The 23537-nt window shown below is 39.7% G+C and overlaps 3 protein-coding genes across 3 annotated transcripts; 2 read left to right on the top strand and 1 right to left on the bottom strand.

The window, feature by feature from the left end:
* Positions 1–656: 656 nt before the first annotated feature.
* Positions 657–12482, bottom strand: LOC135630666 (VAMP-like protein YKT61). The gene is made up of 6 exons (XM_065137776.1): positions 12136–12482; positions 11595–11692; positions 3235–3339; positions 2826–2891; positions 1405–1491; positions 657–945 (listed from the first exon to the last, which is right to left on the bottom strand). The coding sequence occupies exons 1-6, from the start codon at positions 12347–12349 to the stop codon at positions 895–897; spliced, it is 621 nt and encodes a 206-aa protein (XP_064993848.1). The 5' UTR covers positions 12350–12482; the 3' UTR covers positions 657–894.
* Positions 12483–13928: 1446 nt separating this feature from the next.
* On the top strand, positions 13929–15174 carry LOC135630664 (uncharacterized). The gene has a single exon (XM_065137774.1). The coding sequence runs from the start codon at positions 14025–14027 to the stop codon at positions 14811–14813; it is 789 nt and encodes a 262-aa protein (XP_064993846.1). The 5' UTR covers positions 13929–14024; the 3' UTR covers positions 14814–15174.
* Positions 15175–15326: 152 nt separating this feature from the next.
* Positions 15327–18942, top strand: LOC135630665 (NDR1/HIN1-like protein 10). Its single transcript, XM_065137775.1, has one exon. It carries the CDS (start codon positions 18122–18124, stop codon positions 18797–18799), a length of 678 nt encoding a protein of 225 aa, XP_064993847.1. The 5' UTR covers positions 15327–18121; the 3' UTR covers positions 18800–18942.
* Positions 18943–23537: the final 4595 nt, after the last annotated feature.

The raw sequence follows: 23537 nt of genomic DNA on the forward strand, positions 1-23537 counted from the left end.
CGATGTAACAAATGCAGATAGGAAGAGAAGGTGCATTGTTGGATAAAAATTGCATCCTTAAAGCCAAGCAAATATATATATATATATATATATATATATATTCATTAATTAGTGGAGATCAAATTAGTTAATCGTTTTACGAGCTCTGATATCAGTTGCCATGGAATTAGGTAGCTTTGTGTGGTTGAATTATGCAAAGTTTCTGAAGGTAGCGTGGAAAGGGGAATATAAAAGGAAAGAAAAAAAAGAAGTCAGTCCAAAAGAAAGGAAAATTAAGAAAAGGATTGAGATGAACCAGATTTCGTTGACTCTGATATCTGGGCTTTCGTTCGGTGACGCCTTCCTCCACCGTTTGTGGGTGTGTATTCGAGCTGTCACATAAGTGCACAAAAATATGAACGATGGGTGGATGCAGGCATGCATGCGTTTTTTTATGCAGTAAAATTGCTGAACAGAAGTCGAGCACATTAACGACCAGCAATGTGAGATTTACGAGCGAATAAAAAGGGGGGTTTTACATGTTAAAAAGCTGGTAATCAACCAACAAAAGCTTCCATCCAAGCATATGACCACATGAAACAAAAGGGCAAAGTTCCAAGAAATTTCAACAATCAATTCCTCGTCAGAAAAGGAAAATTTTAGACTAAGACACCGAATGAAGAGGAAATGGATGCAGTCTCCGGACATGGATGAAAAACACCATGGTTACTTTGTGCCACAACCACATCAATGTAATTATTAGCAGAGAAGAAAGAGTACAGCAAGGGAGGGTATTCAGCAATCAGAAGGAATGATGACAACAGGGGTACATAAACCATATCTACGTATCCAAATAGGCAGAGCTTACACCACGGATCACGATTGTTATGGTAATGACAAGAGTTCGAGGTGGTTTCACAGCATGGTACAGCATTGGTTGGTTTTCTTGGCTTGCTTATAGAACATCTGCTCATAAAAGGGGAAAAGGAAGGCCCAAAAAGCAGTCAGTTCAAAATGTTCAATTTATCTGCAACATTGCATACTTGTGCTATGAAACAGTGATAAACAGCAAGAGTAAAAACATTACAACTTCATGTAACTAAGTTGTCATTTTCCCTAATCTTGCCTGGTTGACATGGATAGTGTTTCTAACTTTGTTAAACAATGAGGACGCTTGCCTGTGACAGAAATATAACTGCACCCTATTCTTGCCTGGGGTATGGTGGTTATCAATATGGAGCATGTGGATACCACTAGGAAACAGAAGACATGGCATGTGGTGCCTTTGGTTTCACACAATTGCACAGAGTATTGTGTTCATTTTTATGCTTGACAACAAATGACATTAACAAATCGTGTTGTATATGTGCTTATGGATCAAGATGTCAGCTTAAAGTTTTTGTTTTTTGCTTTGTGCATGCTCACCTGTGATGCTGCACTCAGATCTGAACTCTTCTCAACTAGGCTATCCAATCTCTCTCCTCGTGCGAGCACACTATCAATAGTCTTATGCTGCATCAGTTTCAAGTACAGGAGGACACCAGTCAGTAAAAGCTATTGATAAGTTCCATATAAGCTCACTACCAGAAACTAAAACAAGGATCAACAGTGATCATCTTATATTTTCTGCTATAACATTGTTTATTCACATCAATTAACTAAAACAAGGATCAACATGTTGTCATTTAACTTTCATGAGATGCAAGAAGAAAAATTGGATGTACTTTACATGGAGAACCTGCCGGGACCAACAATTACAAAAGAAGAATCATGAAAACCATAATCACAACAAACTAGAATAATGATAATGTGCTCAATGATGATTTTACCAAGTGCAAACATGTCAGACTTAAACAAAGGGTTATTACATACAGACAGATATGCACATGTACACACAGAAAGCAACATCACTGGACCGAATGACTTCTGTCTGCAGATCATTTTTCAAAGAATAGAAATACGATTATCTTATCACTTGTCTGGTAACAAAACTAAAGGGGAATGTATGAAACTTCAAAAGAAATGCCTAAGACAGTCTTGCAAGTGAAGCCCAACTGAAAATTAGTAGAAGAGCCAACATAATTGGAAACAGTAAACTGTTGTCTACAGATCCTCTTATTAAAAAATTAGAGTCCTCTCACTTGTTTAGTTGAGTATGAGAATCTTGGCAAACTGAACATGCAATGCAGAAGCTTATCTAATTATTTTTGGCAGTAACAAAGCATCAGCAAAACAAGGATGAATTAAAATGAAAAACTAGTCTTCTTATTTATATGTCAGTCTAGTTGAGTATGAGAATTTTGACAAACTGAACATGCAATGCAGAAGCTTATCTAATTATTTTTGGCAGCAACAAAGCATCAGCAAAACAAAGATAAAATAAAATGAAAAAACCCTTCCTCTTATTTATGTCAGTCGAGCAAACTCAACACGAAAAGTACTATAAATATACTCCATTAAGGCGACTCATACCTCATGAGGGTTACATAAAAAGTTCTTCCTAATAACTTCAACACATTTTATACATTTTATATCAAAAGGATAACCCAGCAGACAGCTGCGTCAGTCACAGATCAAACTGAATTATTCCGAACTGACACTTACTAAAACCTGATGATAAATTCTAGGTAGCAGAACTACCCAAGTTCTTCTCTAGTCAACAATTTTCTTCCTTTTTTGCCGTAAAATCAATCTTCAGACAAATAAAGATAAACAATACAATAGGTATCCTTCTTGGTCAACATGACTTTCATTTTTTTCCATTAAAGTAAAATGCTAAGCAATACACATGAATCATAATTAAGAATCTACAGGAGCATCATGACCTTCTGCATAAATATACTTACTAGAATAATCTTAGTTTCATCCAGCTCCTTCTGTATTTTCAACAACTTGTCAGCTTCTGCAGGGTCCTAAAAAATGTAAAAGAAAGGTTATTATAGAAATTTATAAGGTAAATAATTATATGCAACTGAAATAGAATGAAATAAAATGGTTGAACTGAAAGCTAACAGTGAAAAGGGAAAAAAGTCTGTTCGATGGTAAAGATTCAAATGCAATCACTCCGGAAGTTATTTCAGCATTTTCAGAACATAAATTAAAGAAAAGGAAGAGAACATGTTTATGATTTAAAACGCAGATATTACTTCAGATATAGTTTCTTGAAGTTATCTACCTCAGACTGCTGCATCGAGTGAGACTATTATAAAACCAAATACTAGACATGACTGAAAATTCACAATTGAGAAGACAGACCTGAAATTTTGTCAAAGCTTCAGTTAGATATGGCCATGGTTGAGTAGAATCTGTCTGTTGGACTCTCCAAGATTCCCCAAAAGCCTTCTGATATTCATCTAGTACCTACATGAATTTACAATTATGTAAGATTTATGCAAAGTGAAAAGTAGGTTAAAATTAATTCAGGTACCCCAGAACAACCAACATTTAAGTCATGGTGAAAACTGAAACATGATAATAGGACAAGGTAAAAACCTTACTTATATTGCTGGCCCCAGACCTCAAAACAAGGAAATAGCATTTAAAGTATATTAATTACAATTGTGAAGCTGCCATGTCCAGCAAAACAAGAAAACCACTATGGAAACTTTTCAGGAACATATCAAGAATACAGTTTAGAACATAATTTCCTATACCTAGGAAGCAATCTAAGAACCATAGAGCCCAGTTCAGGTGTGGCTGAGAAAGAAATGAAAAATTTTGTGCAACATGATCTTGCAAAAAAATTCAATGCAACTTCTCAAGACACAAAAAATAAGTTAATTGGGCCAAAGACCTCAAAAACTGCTGGAAGTTTCAGTAGCAGTTGCTTTAGTAGGCAGGAAGAAATAGATGACAGATGACAACTATTTATACCGTAAGTGAAAGGTTAAAAACATTCATAGTCTGAGCCTGAAAACAATTATTATTACTTGATATCCATTTCTATATACTCAATGTCAGCAACTATGCTTCTAAAAGCCCTCTGAAACTCAGCAACAACTTATCAAGCACAATCTCATATTTTCTAACCACACATTATTCGGATACTTTTTCTAAGGCCATCCTTCGATTGTACTTTCTTCATAACAATAGTTCCTATCAGAAAACATTCAGACTTTGCTCCATCTTAACTATATTTCTTTAACTAGAAGAATGTCCAAGATTGCTTCACCAGTCGACTGAGCCCATTCCATAGGATGGAGAAGCAGTCGAGTCAGTTCTGACATGAAGAACATAGCATTGTTTTAAACTTCCAATTGTAAGATACAATTGGATCATGAAAGATGTTTTTGTTAAACCAAACTAAGGATGCACGAAAAAAGTTAAAGGCCTCAGCTCAATACGATGAATCAAAATACTGCAGTAGCACATGAACATTACCAAGTCTTCTCTTGTCGAACAGAACACAGGAATGATCATTCTTCTAGAGTATTCTGATCATAGAGGCATAGGAAATATCATTTTGGAGAATGATTCCATCGCACTGATATAAGGCTCCCACCACTGTTGAGTATATTTTGTACAAGGCTGTGTATTTAGTACACATATCCTCAGAGGAACTGATGTGCACATAGGCTAACCAGTCCAGCTACGAACTACATTTTCCCTTGTGTTGTTTTGTGATGAGTGATGTTCCACTGGAAAGACATATGGAAGTTGCACTCTGTGGCTTGGATCTCAATGGAAGTATCATAGATAAGTTGATATGCTATCCCTTTAGACTCTTTTACACATCAATAATAACAAGCAAAGACAAGGCGTGAAAACTTCCTTCAATAACATACCCAATAATAGAAAAGCTGCACAAGATGATTCAAACTATCAAAAAGGCTATCTTTCCATGTCTTTAATAAGAGATTGTAGCATTGTTCTTGATGAAAACAAGTTCTCTAATCATGGCAAATAAAATTCATCCACTAAAATTGGTGCTTAGATCTTTAGTCATTGGTCTTCAAATATTACCTTCAAGAATTTCTGCGGTACCCTTAGGGAAATAACATTCGCGAGATTGATCCTTTGCAAATTACCTCAGTGAGGAGACAAATTAAACCAATATATAAGTGCTGTTCATTATTAATGAATAATAATTGATAATGTTCTCTAGAAAAGCAACTAGACTCACATGTAATAAAATAGTTGTGATGTAGAATAACCTAAATGGTGAGAAGGCTTAGGGGATTGAGACAAAAGTTAGTGAAAGGAAAAAAAGAGAAAGAAGATAGGAGACCAATAAACACGCTTGATTCACAGAAAAATTAATTCAAAACAAATGAAAGTACAAGTAACACAAATTCAAATACATATTGGTTGATCATGAAGTTGAGGATAGCTCCAATGATATCATATTTTCAACAGTTTAAAATGTGGTGGATCATGTATAATCAAAGAAAAGTCAAAGGTAACAGGGATTACAAGGTTGTAGGAAATATATAATGGTGGAATTTAAGTGGTAGGATAATGAGGGAAGAGATTCGGGGGAGACAAGAAACAGATAACTTTATGACTTAATCTCATTTTAGGGAAAAGATTGTTCCCTCACACCACTCACACGTATTGCAGGAGAAAAAACTGATTTGTTCATTCTTTCATTGACGTCCCAACTACAATCTCTTACCCTTCTTATAGACATTAAGTACAAAAAAAAAAAGAAAACAGAAAAGAATATGATTATGAAAATTACATCATCAAATCAATCATCTGTTTTTAGAAGATAATTTTCAGATTTATTTTGAACAAATAAGCATCTTTTTTAATGATATCTGACTGATTGGTTTCATCTTTTTAGAATGAAATTACTTGTAAAGATGGAATATGCATTTAAAATTTGTGATCTGCAATCAAACCAAATCTTATTTCTTTCATATTTTCTTTTTCTTCCCCTTGAGCAATTCAGAGAACTAAAGTGAAAACATAGGTAATGATGACTTGTGACTAAGGTTCGCAATACCGTACCGTACCGGCATTTCGACGTTCGCTCGGTATGGTACAAAACGGTATACCGAGCGGTATACCGCTCGGTATATATATATATATATATATATATATATATATATATATATATATATATATATATATATATATATATATATATATATATATATATATATATATAACTCGGGGACCTCGCCGAAGCGACGTCGCCTCTCTCTTCTCGCAGGCGGGGCGACGTCGCTTCAGCGACGTCACCTCGTTTATTTATATATATATATATATATATATATATATATATATATATATATATATATATATATATAAAAGGCGACGTCACATCGCCTCGGCGGCGTCGCCTTTTCCTTCCCCACGCAGGGCGACGTCGCCTCGTTTATTTAAATATATAAATATATAAATAATATATAAATTATATATATATATATATATATATATAATCCGAAATAGGCGCCTCGGCGACATCGTCGAATGTCGCCTTTTTCTAAAATATTTATATATAAATATATATATTATTTTATTATTATTGTTTGTTCCACCCGGAGCGGGCGGTCCGCGTACCGGTATGCCGTCGGACCGGTACGTACCGCCCGTACCGGGCGGTATCATTCGGTATTGCCTACCTTGCTTGTAACCAAGGTTTTTAATTTCATACCATACCAATGTTTCGAGCTTTGCTCGGTACGGTATGGTACGAGTGTACCGAGCGGTATGCCAGGGTGTACCGCTCTGTCATGGACAAAATTGTAAATAGGGTGTTCGACGTAATGCTTCTGTATGTCCGTGTCTTTTGGTTTCTTCATGCTTTGCACAACATGTAAAGGGCTAGCAGTAGGCTTAGCAGCCCCATTTTCTTTCGGTTTGTAGTGGACCATTTTGGACCCTTTATTGTGCGACCATTCAGAGCTTGTAAAGTCTGTTTGTAATTTGCATTGACTATGAAGTGTTTAGTGAAATGATTGCTTGTGGATCCCGAGTGAGACGTTTTCTCTAACTCATTTTCTCTTTTGTAGGTCCTAAGAGACCATAGGAGGTTTCGGGGAGGCTGATCTTTGCGGACGGACACGCAAGAGTGCCGCACGACTTAGGCAAAACCAGCTAAGTCCGTGACATATGGCATCAGAGCGAGACAAGCACTCATAGAAACACTTGGCATACAAATGTGGGGGATCTAACGGGGCTGCGTTGAGGGAAGCCAGCATGCATGACCGTTTGGGGGAAAACGGGCATGGAGATGTAGGGAAAAGGAGTCGCTCATAGGAGCGGGCTTCTAAGATTGACATTCAGAGGAATGGTCAACCTTTCGCGCAAAAGGCACCACGAGGACAAGCAAGCTGGGAAGAATGTGTAGAGCACAAAGGTTGGAATGACTGAGTTTAAGCTACGGCTCAACGTTGGCAACTATACTTGTTGATGCTCAAGGCAAGCGAGGCGCTTGGTAAAAGATGAGACCATGCAAGGTGGAATGGGTCGTTCAACGACCGAAAGAGTTCTGCAAAAGCTCACAAAGGTGAGAAGAATTGCTACCTCGAAGAATTCAGTACTCATGAAAGGGCTTGCATGCGAATGATGGAGTGCTCGTGGCTAACCCAAGGCGACCGAAACTCGACGCCCTGAAGCTTTGAAACTTTCTCTTCAACATGAGAAGGATATATCCGTAGGAGACTGAATTGTACAGCGAGTTCAGCATGTTGCTAGGCCTTGAGGGGTGTAGCGGGGACTGTGTTGACGTGGAGTCGCAATCTAGCAAGTGCGTTTGCGGGAGGCAGAACAATGCACAGTTTGTTCAGCAAGGCGGAGTAGTCCAAGGGGATGGTGGTCTCCGAAACTTTTAGAGAGAAGGAAGCGACGAGAGAAGTTGCTCCAACGGGACAAATATCCAGGAGGGATAAGTCCCGGCTCTCCAGAGGGAGAACCATGTGCAACGGACCGCACATGTTACTCCAACGAGACAAATATCCAAGAGGGATAAGTCCCAACTCACCAACGGGAGAACCATGTGCAACGGACCACACATGTTAAGGAGGAGTACCTCAAAACAACTCCACAAAGCTTAATGGAACGAGCGAGCGGCAAGGAGTAATCACACGATCTCGCTTGAGATAATGCATTGGGGGATGAATTGCAAGATCAAGTGGGGGAGTAATCTAAAGCAACACAAATGAAGGCACACTTGGAGTCGATATGGAGATCAGACTCAATGGAGGGCTAACCCGTGGAATGGTGGGCATGAGGACCATCATCACTCAGTGCAAATCGAGGAGTAAAGCAGCTTGGGTGTAACTTGGCGAAGTACCCAAGGCATATGAAGAGAGCCAGCATAGAAGATGAAATATGAAATAGAGGCACATAGCTTTCCTTAGATAAAGGTCAAGGACATGAACTCTTGCAGAGGCAAAAGCGAGATCATGTCGTTTCATGGGTCCTTCATTCTGATAGAACGAACTCATCTAGCATGGTGCCAAAGATGAAGGAAGCTTTTGGGCACATGTACCTTATCTCGGATAAGCATTTGATGAAAGAATTAAGGCGACTCAACTTGCAGAGGCGAAGTTGGGTTCAGAAGGCCTTGACACGAGGCAAGAGGACGCGGAGGTGGGTACTCTTGAAGAATATGCCACAGTGCTACCATTCAAATTTCCATGAAGGGAGCGGTGCAAAGTGGAGATTGTGCTGATAGGGGCAAAGGCCCAGGATCTAGACAATGGTGCACCAATTTCAGCGAAGTCGGTGGACTTCGGGGGCTACTAGGTGATGGACTGTCCTAGAGCGTGCTTCGTCTAGGTGTGACCCGAGAGCGGGTGGACGAAGGTCAATTGCCAAAGGAGCGAACATAATCGAAAGTGGAAGAGGCCTTGCGATATGTTGGCAGAGGCCACACATGGAGGGATTATAATCCGAGTTCATCCCACAAGTATCAGAATACAATGGAGATGTCACCAGAAGGTGATATAATGCAGCGGATCGTGGTGGAACAGTTCGTGGCAATGCAATACACACGAATCTAGTCCCGTAAGGGACTATATCATACGAAGGTATGATCGAGAGCTACTGGGAGCTCCACTTCGGTGAACAACACGACGGCTCGAAGGCTATGGATTCAAGGAGTGAAAGCCATGGTACCGCAAAGGCAAGTCTTTTGTGTGTGTATCGAATTTTGCATTGGATGAAAGCCTTGGTCATCAACATATGGGGGTTGTGTACCACTGAGGGAAAAGTTCAAATGCAAATACCAACGAGTCCCATGGGAGGGACTTGATCATGCAGAGGTACGATCAGAACGGCTGGAGAGTTGGACTACTCCAGAGCTCATATTCGCTTAAGGAAGCCCAACGAGTCAGAGGACAAGACCGAGTAAGCGAACGTTGCTACCAAGGAAGCTAAGGAGAACAAAATCGGTACAAACCCTACAACATGATGGCAGAGGCCATGCATGGGAGTTACGGTCTGTCTTTCCATCGACCAAGGGGAATTGCTTAGAGAACACAAAGGTATTGAAGCAGGGGGCCGAAAGGGACGAGGAAGCAACGACGAGTCCAGAGGGACTTAGCTACCCAAAACCAAGCATCGATTAGAATAAAGGTGGACTCAGTGGAGTGCCACAGAGGCAGATCTACCGATCGCGAAGAAAGGGATGCAGATGTGAGGTGATGGATAGTAGGGCTATGGGTATGGCAGCGTCATGGTACCACAGAGGCGAGACTTCCGTGAAGTCATCGATCCCTTGCTCTCATAGGGGGGAGAGCGCTTGGTCGTGAAAGGGGCTGAGGAGGTGGAGAATGCAGAGGCAAACTCCAAATACTGAGATAAGGTTGAAGGGCATAGGCCAGGAAACTTCGTAAAACCGGTGTCAACGAGCTTCTCATCAAGATAGTCGAAAGTTGAGGACTTCGGGTCAATACAAAGAGTGCACGACCAAGGAACGAAGTAAGCAGTACGCGGTGTTGTACCTTTGTTACTCAGTGGAGTAGGCGGTTGGGTTGATAGAGAAGACGATACAATCCCAGAGGCGACCAAAACTATTAGAGACTTACTCCAAGTTGGGGTGAAAACTTCCTGCATTCCAGAAGTTCGATGGCATTGGGAAGGTGAATCACAGTAACTAACCCAACGCAAAGAGTGCAAACACTTCAAGTGCTTCAGAAGAGTGAGCAAAGAGCAGGCGAAGGCCAACAACCAGCTCGATGCATGGAGTATAACCCTCAAGGAGGCAGGCGAAGTCAAGTAACCTTTGCCTTCTCAACTCCTAAGAGAATGAGCGAAATCGAGGATCTCAATTCTCTTATTTATCCAGCAGAGGAACTCTGCACATATTTAAAGACCCTTCGAAGAAACCAAATGGAAGACAATAGTTATCAAATCCTCACCAATGGTGATCAGTGCTACTAAGAGTAGATTAACACAACTCAGCCAACCCTACATTAGAGTCAAAGTCATTGGCGAGTTGAAGCAGCATGGCAGATTAAAAGTTCGACTGCTCAACAACAGCAGCGAAGAGCAGTTGGGAGCCAAGAGGTGTATTGCAGCAGGAGCAGAAGATTGAAGACTCAGCAAAGGCAAGGAGTTGTAGCGTCAGCAAAGGCTTCGACGAGGACGTCGAAGGAATAAGTGGGGGAGAATGTCACGGTCAAAATTGTAAATGAAGTGTTTGACGTAATGCTTATGTATGTCCGTGTCTTTTGGTTTGTTCATGCTTTGCACAACATGTAAAGGGCTGGCAGTAGGCTTAGCGGCCTCATTTTCTTTCAGTCTATAGTGGACCATTTTGGACCATTTGTTGTGCGACCGTTCAAAACTTGTAAAGTCTATTTGTAATTTGCATTGACTATGAAGTGTTTACTGAAATGATTGCTTGTGAATCCCAAGTGAGACGCTTTCTCTAACCCGTTTTCTCTTTTGTAGGTCCTAAGGGACCATAGGAGGTTTCGGGGAGGCTGTTCTTTGCGGACAGACACACAAGGGTGCCGCACGGCTTAGGCAAAACCAACTAAGTCCGTGACAGCTTGGTGTGTGTGTGTATATATATAATTTTAAAAAAGGAGGCGTACGTACCTTAACGACGTCGCCTCCTTTTCTTCACCTCATCTGCGGCGTTCGACGAAGATGTCGAAGGCCGTAAACTACTTCGGCCTTCGGTGTGACGCAGCGAGGAGAAGAACGCGGTATTCTCCTCATCTATAGCATTCGGCGAAGACGTCGAAGGCTGTAGACATCTTCGGCCTTCGGCACGACGCGACAAGGAGAAGAATATGACAGTGATGTTTGATATGTCCTTATGACAGTGATGTTTGATATGCCCTCTTACACAATGAATGCATGAATATGGATCTTTAACCAAAAATATAATTGGATGGAAATACTTTGCTAAGACAAAAGGCTTAAGATAATCAATAGGTTTGCCCCACAATAAACAGAGAATCTTTTTCCATGAAACTCTCTTACAGCGATGCTAATCCAAGTACACAAGAAAGAAAACTAGCAAGATAACATTGCTTTAAGAGAGGAACAATCTGTAGTCCAATGAAGAAATATATTTAGAAGTAAAAGCATAGGCAGAACCAAGAAGTATGCACAACGGGAGCAGGATCTTTTCAAACAAAAAACTTATTCCTCTGCATAACAAACAAAACCACTGACAACAAATTATAAAAAAAGGGAATGTTTACTACCTTGTTTAAGAGAGAAAATGCACTTCGGACTGGATAATGATCGTCCATAAATGCCACAGCACAAAGACCATTTCGATTGTAAGAATGCACCTTGTACTCTGCAAAAAGATCAAAGGAATCAGGAACATTTTACAATATCAATCCATCACATCTTCACATCAGTATCCTCACTATGATCCCACCAACGCAAATTCAGTGAAAAACCTACCAGAGTTCACATCAATTATGTTAGAGGCTATAACTCCGAATTTACCCTTTTAAAGAGTTCCTGACTAGCTTCTAGGGGATAGGATATAGAACCCCTAGTGTAGCTTAACGTGATCCCGAGATCTCATAAACTAATATCACGAGAATTAAACTGCTAATTCTATGACATAAGAAGAGAAATAGGATAAATCTTTACAAGAGGAAACACCAAATTTGCCTACTGATGAAACATCTAAACCTCAATCTCTGCCAATTGCTCAAATCGGACCGGATCGTATGAAGGAAAAATTACACCAGGAAAATTGGAAGCGGAATTAGAGATCTGGAAGGGGACCTTCGTGCTGGACGGACTGACGCTGGCCAGGGGAAGTGCGATTGGCAACGGTGCGGCCGACGAAGAGGATGAACTCCTTGGCGGCCGTCCTCTGGAAGAAGCCGAAGTGGCTCACGTCCGAGGCGTTGGCAAGGACCACCGGATCCGATGACCCGGAGGAGGAGGAGTCGCCGGCGCCGGTGGTTCTCAGCACGAGGAGGGCGGTGATCTTCATCTCCGATCCGCCGATCCAACTGAGAAACCCTAGAAAGCTTGTCGTCGATGATCGAAGGAAGGGAGGAGGAACGGGAATAAAGGGACGCGAAGGCGGTGGTAATCGAGACGGGGTGGAATCAGATGCGCGATTCAATTAATTAATTTAGGCAAAATTATGACATATATGCTCTGTAAAATTAATACTTTTAATAATAAATTTACTATTTAATATATTTTTTACTATTCACAATACCTTAACTATTAATAATTCTTTTAAAAAAATAATAAAATAATATTTTATTATTCATAACCCAACTACCACATCCCCATCGCTCGAGTTAATACAACTTATTCTCGATTAATACAGAATATATATAACTCTAAAAATATTAAATTATTATAATAAATATCAAAAATTATTTTTCACCTCACTCTTTTAGATCTTCAATTGATCTTATTTCATCATTTTTTTGTTATTTTGCATCACTTACGATGATTAAGAGGAGGAGAAGAAAATCAAGAAGGGAAAAGAAAAAAAATTAAATTAAATTATAAATTAAAGATATTTACCTCTATTTATAAAAAATATCTTAAGAATATTTAAAGTTTAATAACAAATCGATTATAAATAGTAATATCCTTTGAATAATTATTTCTCTATATTCAAAATTGACATACATATCCTTGCAAACCCAAAAAATTTGCATAGAGTAGAGACTTGAAAATTGCTAATGAAATTAATGTGCTTATAAGCTTTATATTATAATGGTAAGAATGATAGAGATATTTAGATATTAATATATAAATAATTTGTAAATATTATTAATATGATTATTATCATACCATTGTAATGGTAGCATATAATTCTTAGAATTTCTTTTTAATTTGTCAAGGTTATACTAAAATTTCATCATAAATCACATTCATTATTCGGATCCATGAAAAAATTTACCAACAAAGTTGAGTTGGTGGTATGAATATTATATTTATACCCTTTAAAATCTTATAATGATAATGAGAATGTTAAAGATACTTAAAATATATAATATTCAATTTATATTAGGTAATATTAAACAAAACTATAGATGTTAGCAAAAAGGATGTGTGTGAAGGAGCTTAATATTTGGATGTTCATACTACCTACTAAAATTTATAAGGTTTAATATAATACTTCTTAAGCATGCAAGAATATATATGTAAAAACACCCAAATAAAATGAAATTAAAAACAGCCCAATTGAGGACGTCGAGCACGTGTAGAAGCCGTGTTAATCTCGATCGACGGGGTTTCAACCTACTGCAATGACAAAAACACCCTTTTCTATAGCTTACAAGGCAAGCAAGAGATTAGAAGCGTGAATCCATCAAAAGGAATAAAATATTGTTTTAAAGTGATGAAAACTCTCAACCAAGTTTACGTTATAAACTTAAATAATATTTTTAAATATTAACAAAAATTATTATTTTTATTATTTAACGAGGAGTCCCTTACGGCCAAAGCGATCCTAGGAAATTATTCTCCTACCAAAAATATCCCTACTGCCTCAGCGCAGCCACCGAAAAACCCAGTGGCTCAAACAGCCAGTTATAAAAGCCTGGCACTCTAACCTCATCCAGACTCCACGATTCCAATGCTTCTTCCCTTCTCCGACCCTCACAAACCCTACCCCGGTCTGCACCGGCCTCGCCGGTGATATGGCGGCGGGATTGGCCGCGACAGCGGCCTTCGCCTCCTTTCCCGTCCTCTTCTTCGACGGTGATCGGGAGATCGACATGGGATCCATCTCGGTGACCCCGTCGCTGGGGTTCGGAAAGTTCCAGGCGGTCATCAGCCAGAGGATCGGGGTCGCTCCCCACCAGATCTCGATGTCGCTCGTACGCCGTAGGAAGGCCGGGGCCTCGTCCGAGGTCCGCCGCAAGGTGCCGATCGACGAGACCTCCGACCTCGGCGCCATCGCTCGCGAGAGGGACTGCTTCGTCCTCGCCGTCCTCCGCCGGCCCCGCCGGGAGAGGCGGGGCCGCTCGAGGAGGAGGAACCGCGCCGGGGATGATGGGATGGAGGGGAGGAAGGATGTGCCGGAGATGACGATCCTGAGGCGGAACCCGGCGGGATCCGGTGGCCTCGACCCGGCGCTCGGCGGATTGGCTCCGGAGGCGATGGCCGGGATGGGGCTGTGGGATTACGGGACCCAGCTGCGGGACCTGCAGCTGCAGCGTGAGAAGTGCCTCCTGTCAACCACGATGGCGACCGCCTCGTACGGACCGTTCGCGGTGGCGGAGGACGGGTACGCGTGGGTGTCGCGGACGAGCGCCGAAGTGGCGCCTCCTCGTCCGGCGGCGTGCGAGGAGTGCGAGGAGGCGCGGGCGGAGGGCCGTCTCCCGAGTTTCCACTGGTGCGTCCACGACGCGGTTACCTTCCGCTTCCGCTCGCCGGTGGGGCCTATTCAGCGGCCGTCTAAGAAGCGGGTCGAAGCTTCCGCTTAGCTGGACCGGATAATTCCGCACCCCCTTTTCTCATTATTGATTACTTTACGAGAGAGATGGTTTTGTGTTGGTTGTGAGTAGGTTCGCGTAGACAGGGAGGTGCAAGATATAAAACCTCCGGGGTTCGTATCGAAGTGGATACGTGGCAGTGGCGTGTCATACTTGGGTACAAGAGACAGGAGGTGGGCTCCAACGGGGTTGGCAGGAGCCGAGCGGTGTTTGGCCGTGGTGGATTGGCGAGTGACTGTACTTTGGTTGTAATATCTTTTAGGAGGTTTTGTTTCTTTCTATTTGGTTGGAGTGGTCTTTGGCAGGACGACCAAAGGCATGGAAGTAATAAAGCGCCAGCAACCTGAGGTGATATTCTGTCTTCGCTTTGGCCCCTCTTGTGGTTGTGATTGCAGGTCGCACTTAAATATCTGCATTTTGAAGGAAAACAATTTTTCTCAGGTATGTGGCACTGATAACTTGGCCATCTTGGTCAGATATTATTCCTTCTTTGTTCATTATATTATCTTAGCAAGTTTCAAGGTTTACATTAGTTTCGACAGCATAACTAGTCTTATCTTTTTGCTATAGTTAACTAAAAGGTTTATAGTTGCATGTTATGTTCGAGGCAATTGCTCATAATTTGCAAGGAATTGGAAGTCTTTCATCTGTGATTAGAAATATTCAATATTTGTTAAATGGTTGCCAACTGGGCTGATAAATCTTGCTAAACTTACCCATACTGCCTTTTATTTCGAGAGGAGAGTTTTTTTTCTCTCTCTCTTTTTTCTTTAATCTGCATGCGCATTAGAAAGTAATCCATTTTTAAATTTTTTTGCAAAATAAGTATGATAATAATTGCATTTCATGTACATAAGTGAGGCTACAAATTTCTGTTTGATTACTGTCATTTAATGCTTGATGAGGCAGATAAAATATTTGCTTTGTTAAATAGCATAAGTTGTGAAATATAATTAAACAATTATTTTACTTTGGTGGACTTAACCATAAAACAAAACCGAGACGGCCAATTGGATTAGTTAAAGAACAACTAGCCATTGATGGACCAGATAGGTTACCAAATTGCTTCCTTTTTTGACCGGTCATCCTTCAACCTTAAGCAGAAGCTGAAAATATCTTGGTCAATTATCTTAAAAACTGGAGCTTTAATATGCTTATATCTTTTTTCCCTAAAGTTTTAGAGAAATGAAATTGTTGAATTCTAGAGCAGATCCAACTATCTTTTATATTTAGGAGATCGATGCTTTACCTCCACCAGATAAAGCTTATCAAAGTGGCAACGAGATTCTGAATTTGAGGATCATGGATCATATATATATACACGAGTCCATGAAATTTGTTTCCATTAGTTAAATATCATTTTATCATAAAAGAATGGATGTTTAATATTTTAATTGATATTGATATTCTTTAAAAAATTACAATGAAGTTAATAATTTAATATTCAAATTATTTATTGACAAAAATGGTTAGTAATAATCAGATTTGAGTTTTGAGTTCTATTAAAACAGGGCGGCAAGCCGCTCGATGGCTATGGTGCACGAATGCAAAGGTTAGGAGTTCAAATCTTGTACGTATGTTTGTAAATTGGACTATTTCTTGAACGTAATCGAATAGCTTATTCTTCATAAGGAACTTAGTGGTCGCCAACATCAATGTTTATATCTCTCCATTAATATTTTTTGCTTGCCATCATCTTTCTCCCAATGCTTGGTTGGTCAAAGACCAACCCATGTATTTGTTGAACTGTTTCAAAGCCGTCCGCAGGGCTATTAAAAAGCCCTTTCGTGCATGAAATCTGTGTGAACTCATCATAAAAAAGCTACCTCGAATGGCTGATGATTCCAACCACGTGTTCAGGTATAGCTCAAATATCGAGATCATCTGACATATGTCGTTGCCCCGATCTTCGAACCTAAGTTCGAGTTGTCTAACATTTCATTAGCTTATAAATTAATATTTCTTAGCATCAAACATTTAAACTGTAATCAATCTATTTCACTCTTATTAATAATTGTAAATGAGATATTGACATGACTCATTATTTGACAATATATTAATTAAAAAAATTTACAACATTGATCTATTTATCAACCCTTATGACAAATTTGGGTTACAAAAATCAGATAGTAAGAGTAGAATTTTTACTAAATATGTGTTCTCCTCCATTTAAATTTAACCATCGGCTTTGTGGACCAATGGCATCGCTTGTGAAAAATTTTGATCATGTCTCAATTTACTAAAAATTATTAGATTATCACTTCCATTTATGATATTCTTCACTATCTGCTTTATGGTGTTGAACCTAAATCTTTTTTCTTATTATTTATGTTTGTACTTGTTCTCTAGGATAGTCTTTGCTTTAGGTTATGAGTTTTTGATGAATGAATTTCTAGTTGTTAGCTTAAGGAAGGTGCTAGTGATACCCTAATTGTTATTATTGGCATTGGTCTATGGTAGATTTGAAGGACTAGAAATTATGCCTTATACAATGGATTTTTTGTCTGTCTTTTTTTATCGAATTTTTTCTTCAGTTTTAGGTTATAATATTCCTCATCCCTCTCAATATGTCAAATGGTTAAAATTATCTTTTGACAAATTATAAATTGAACTGTGATAGTTTCATTAAAAATATTAAAATGGTGGTTTACAATTTATTCTCAAGAGAGATGATGATATCGGTAAGGTATATTTGAGAAATTTCCTAGTTGTTGATTGCTCCATAAGAATATTATCTTCTTCTTTTTTTTTTTTTTAACTATAACTATCAAAGATGAATTAATGACTGCTCTGAAAGTCGGATTAAAACATGTTACTGTTGAATCCCACTTTTTTTTTAATATTATAAACATATTTGTACTATGTATTTTATTTTTTATCCACGTTATATTTTTTAATCCAGATTTAGTATGAAACAAAGATTAGAAGTTGAATTCCCACGTGTTATGGCCAATCCATCCGTGTTTTATTTGAACTCTTCCGCCTCTTCGCTCTTACCGCGCAGACGATTTGGCGTCTTCATCCTGTCTTTCTAACCTACCTCGAGACTACTCTCCCTCATCGCCGTCACCAACCAAACACCACGAAACGCCCTCTGAGCGAAACAAGGAGCTTGAACGCGTCCTCATGGCACGCGTTTCGATTCCTTCTTCCGCCCGCAACACGCAGCGCGGCAGCCCCCGCGAGCCTTCTCCTTCCCTTTCGCCTCGCACTCCTACCTCTATAAAGCCCCTTACCCTTCCAACCCCTCATGCACCGTATCATTCAATCTCTCTTCCCTTCTTCTTTTGCTCGATCCCATGGCCGAGTCGAAGCAGTCCTACCTGAACGGGGCCTACTACGGCCCCCCGGTCCCGCCGCGAGACACCTACCGCAGCGTCGGCCGTAGCTCCAGCTTCTGCTGCTGCGGCCCCTGCTGCCTCCTCTGCAACCTCGTCAAGTTCATAGTCTCCATCGTCATCGCCCTCGGCATCGTCGTCCTCGTTCTCTGGCTCATCTTCCGCCCCAACGACATCAAGGCTCACGTCGACGACGCCTCCCTCACCCAATTCAACTACACCACCGGCACCGGCAGCCTGAGCTACAATCTCAGCCTCGCCATGAGCATCCGCAACCCCAACAAGCGGATCAGCATCTACTACGACTACCTGGAGGCGCGGGCGAGCTACGACGGCTTCCGCTTCGGCTACGCCCCGCTGCCCGTCTTCTACCAGAGGCGGAAGAGCACGGCGGCGCTCGCCCCGGCGTTCCAGGGCGCGCAGGTCGTGACGGAGGACGGCGTCGCGGAGACGTACGTGAGGGAGACGGGCGAGGGCTTCTACTACGTGGACGTCAGGGTGTACGCCAAGCTGCGGCTCAAGGTGTGGGTCTTTAAGATTCGGTACAACCGGCCGCGGATCGACTGCAGCTTGAAGCTTCCCGTGCCGGGGACCGCCGGCTCCTTCGAGAAGACCAAGTGCCACGTGCACCACTTTTAGCTTCGTGCACCACACTACATTGTTTCATCGGTATACGTATACGTCGTATGGGTATCGAGAGATGTACACTATACAGTTCGTGGATTTGTAGTTTCGAGTATTGCTTACTTACACATATATAATTAAATAATGTATTTTTCTTACATGTTGACTTTGACTTTCAGTTGAGTAAAGTTTGACATTTTGACTAGAAGCTACGGTTAATTACTAAGGCCAAGAAACATTGGAAATCGAAGCACAATTTCCCAGCTATTCCGGAGATTTATCCAAATTAAGATTTTAGTCTTTTAGAGAGACGATGTTTAGAAGATTATTAATTAATCAACAGAAGTCACATTATACATATAAAAGATAATTTCTTTGACAGAGATCAAAAGTTACCAAATGCTCAGAGATCAAAAACTCATCTAACAATTTACACCGATGATAATGTATCAAATCCACTTATTTAAGGACTAAATTTTGTCCAATAATTTTTTCTTCCTAAGTCACCTCATCCAAAAAAAAAAAAAAAGAAGAAGAAGGAGATTTAGACTGTTGATAAATAGAACTATCTTCTGCTGTCCAAAAGATTCTATTTATCCTTTCTCTTAAAGAGATGTTTCTAAAACGATTGATCGATCCACATAGGTCACATGATAGGAAACCAACATATATATTATGCTGATTCCCTCTTTAAACAGCAAGAAACTCCCTACCTTGTCACTTTCTTGTGTGGTGCATCTTCTGAGCATCACAAAAGATAGTAGCAGAACAATCCCTCACAAAATATGCCAATGTTGATGTCCAGAGTGCTGCCTCCGACATGTTTTTCTTTAGTTAGAGAAAGAGAAGCAGCCTCCTAAACCAACCGAGGAACTTAATTTACAAACTCTACTAATCTGATTACACAATGAAATAAGAAAACATTATAAATATATATGTGGCAAAATCCTTCTCTAGATATGACACTAGTAATAGATGAACTTATCAAACTCATACTTATGGTTAGCATGATCTGTAGTTGATGCCCCAATGACTAGCATGCAGTCATGATGATTTTTCAAGTCGCCATAATCTAAAGCATCAAGACTTCAATAACTTGACCTCTGTCTTCCTTAGAGCATTGCATATGCTATATTTGATTGATTAACCTTGTCTATTTTATCATTGGAATGTCCTGACCACAACAACATAAATCTGCACATTGTAGCTTTGCAAACAATGACTGAAGAAATACCAAAATCGGATGTTCGGTCATTCTTTTGTGAAGAATACTACAGGAAAAAAATCACATTAGAGGAGTAATAAGACTAAATACATTCTAAATAAGGTTGATGCAGAATCTAACCTGCTAGCTGCTTCCTGGCACCTGAAACAAGCAAGAACTTTGTTGGTGATTCTATCCTACCAATCTCTTTAGTAGTTGCAACTTGTGATAATATGGATCCCCATCGACACTGATGTCAAAGACATTTAGAGTTTTCCCTTCACTTCCTAGGGCTTTAACCTGAAATGCACATCATCGGCTCCAATCAACTAAAACAACTCCATTCTCCACCAACTTATGCCTAATGAATTACCAGGGAATCATAGTTACTTTGAGCAAATTAACATTCTACTGCCCGTCCTCAAAGCAAATTAACAATCTATTGATAGAGTTAAGTTTCTTCGGCTTAGTGTATGATCAACCACCTATTCACACCCTTGTGTGCACTGCATCCAGTGGCTTTCGAGTTGTCATTGCATTACTTGTGATTTCGTAATCTTGATGGCTCATCTGGCACTTTTCTGACTGGTCTTGGCAATGCATGATACGAGTCACACATCTTGACACAATAATGGTTTATCGTTGATGCCTCGGCGTCTAATTCATGCCCATGATTGTCTTCAAATTTGTCGAAACATAAAGCTGTCAGTTATGTGCATGACAATGTATCAATGAGTGCCAAAGACTAAATAATAGGTACATTTGGATGATGCGACATACAAGTCCGAAGTTTTCAAAACCAAAACTGTCAAGTGTTGTCAATTTGTAAAAGAGAAACTTGTGTTTTTCACAGTTAATAAAAGATGTAACCACTTTCAAATAAACACCCGCATCGTAGTTTTGCAAACATGAATATACAACCGACGATTCTGATCTGATTGCTACACAACCACGAAATCATACTTTTACAAAGACAAGTAGCTTCCAATTAAAATATGATAGCAAGAATCACAGTAGAGAATTAATCAGAAAATAAGAACATTAAAAGAGAGGTAATGCTCAAAGTAAAAATATTAGTTTCCAAAGTATAACAATGGTTTCTGCAACCTTTCTGGTTTCTTTATGTACTCAACTCTGTTTTCTGCACTGCATTATAGTGTAATTCCAAACACATTCCATTCATGCAGCATGATTCATCTTCGTCTTATTTTATCAAATGGCTTTTCAGGTATGAGGAGCTACCAGCTGACTTCATTATAGATTCAAATATCAATCACACATCTATAAACTCAGACATAACAGAAACCTTTCGACGATGAACTCTCGAACCAAAATCACAACTTAGGTACAGCACAAAACATTTAGTAAAGTTTCTTTCACAAACAAAGACCATATGATGAATTTCTACTCAATAAAAGTTTATCTAAGTGGGTTAACCACATTTGATGTCTTTAGCAATTTGAGTAATCAACTAGTTTTCTATGCTATGGTATTCGACTTCTAAGCTCTGATGCAATAGCTATAGCGGAAATCAGGTAATTAAAACATCTATAACAAGGAGCAGTAACTTAATTTAGTGACATAAGGGTTTATGCAAGAACGCAGATATGGTTGGTTGAAATAGATTCCTGAAGTCACAAGCCATGACAGAAGAAGCACCCTTGGCTTGCAAAATTAATCATGTTAATACCAATCAGCTATTGTACAGAACAACAGTTGGAACTGAGCAGAATTGAATGGAACCGAGGCAAATTTACACTTCTAATCGTACTATGGGAGATTATACTCACAACGAAAGACTTCATCAGTAGCCTTATAGACCCCATTCTACTTGTGCATCCAAACTTCCACTCCAAAGTGGTGACCTTCTCAGCGGAGGGGAAGAGCTGATGCGTACCTCCAACTGTGCAGTGAACTCCTCGTTGCTCGGCCGCAGCAACGCAGGCAGCGCGAAGGAGGCGCCCTTCTCCTCGCATCCCAGATGCCTGGACCTTATCCTTTTCGACAAGCTAAACGAGAAGTACTGCGGGAATTCCCTCAGCTCGATGAGGTCCCGCCGCATCTCCCACACAAAAAAACACCATCTTTGGCCTCAAATTCTCCTCTATGCTGTGGCAGAAGAGCTGCGGAAACCTCCTTGCCATGGCCAGCGCATCGCCCGTGGAGATCCCGACTCCTTGCAGGAACTCCAGCCGAGGGAGACGCTTCTCCTCCACGCTGCAGGAGAGCAGCGAGTCGTGCCGCGCGATTGGGGCGACGCCGAGAATATGGATGAAGTAGAGGGTGGGGCGGAGGCAGCCGACGAAGTCGGAGACAAGGAGGCTGTTGGGATGGACGAGCGAAGGAAACGATAAAAACATAAAACTATGATGCAATTAAAAAGAAACCTTTCGATTAAAAAAATTGATGTAATATTTAAACAAGAGGATATAGAATATACATATAATACCTATAAGATATTCTCAAGTGTATGCTCTTTACCTTGCTTCATGAACTATAGTCCTATTTATAGAACCTAGTTGTAACTATCTCACTCCATCATATCACCTATAATTGAGTTAGGTACAGAAATTATCTTATAACTTCTAAATAATGGGTCATTTCTTAAAATATATCTATAACTATCTAGAACATGATAACTACCTAGATAACTACTATGAATCAATTCTCAATACTTCCCCTTAATTTATAGTTACATACACCGATTTATCACATGAAATAAACATGCTTTTGAACCAGAAGCGACTTGGTGAGAATATCCATAACTTGTTCATCTGTTCCACAATACTTCATTGCTATGACTTTGTTTGCCACAAGATTCCGAATAAAATGATAGCGTATCTCTATATGCTTCGTTCTTCCATGAAATGTTGGATTCTTCGTTATTACAATTGTAGCTTTGTTATCACAAAATATTTCCATTGCTTCTCTTTATTCTTAATGAAGGTATTCAAGAAGTCTTCTAAGTTATATTGCTTGACAAGCTACAGATGTTACAACTACATATTTTACTTATGATGTCGATAATACAATTGTTGTTTACTTTTTTGAACTCCAAGATATAACTTATGATCCGAGGCTAAAAATATTACTTGAAGTACTCTTTCTATCATCTACTCCTGCCCAATTACTATCGGTGAAACCAAATAATTTATATTTAAAATTATGAGAATACCAAATATTATAATATGTAGTTCCAGCAATATAATGTAGAATTCTTTTAACAGCTCTGAGATGATGTTTGCTTGGGTTATGCATAAACATGAATACTACACCAATAGATAAGGTAATATCTAGTCGAGTATGAGTTAGATAAATTAAACCTCAACCAAACTTCTATAGTATCTTGCATTTGTCAAACATGTACCATCTTTAAGTTTTAATTTCTCATTTATATTCATAGGTGCTGCTACAGCTTTGTAATTAATCATATTAGATTTTTTGAGTAGATTCATTACATATTTTTTTTGTGAAATAAAAATTTAATATGATCTTTACTTTACTTCTAACCCAAGAAAATAATGTAGTAAACTTAGATATGACATTTTA

Source organism: Musa acuminata, chromosome BXJ3-2 (genome assembly GCF_036884655.1).
Source record: "Musa acuminata AAA Group cultivar baxijiao chromosome BXJ3-2, Cavendish_Baxijiao_AAA, whole genome shotgun sequence".
In the NCBI taxonomy this organism is placed as follows: domain Eukaryota; kingdom Viridiplantae; phylum Streptophyta; class Magnoliopsida; order Zingiberales; family Musaceae; genus Musa; species Musa acuminata.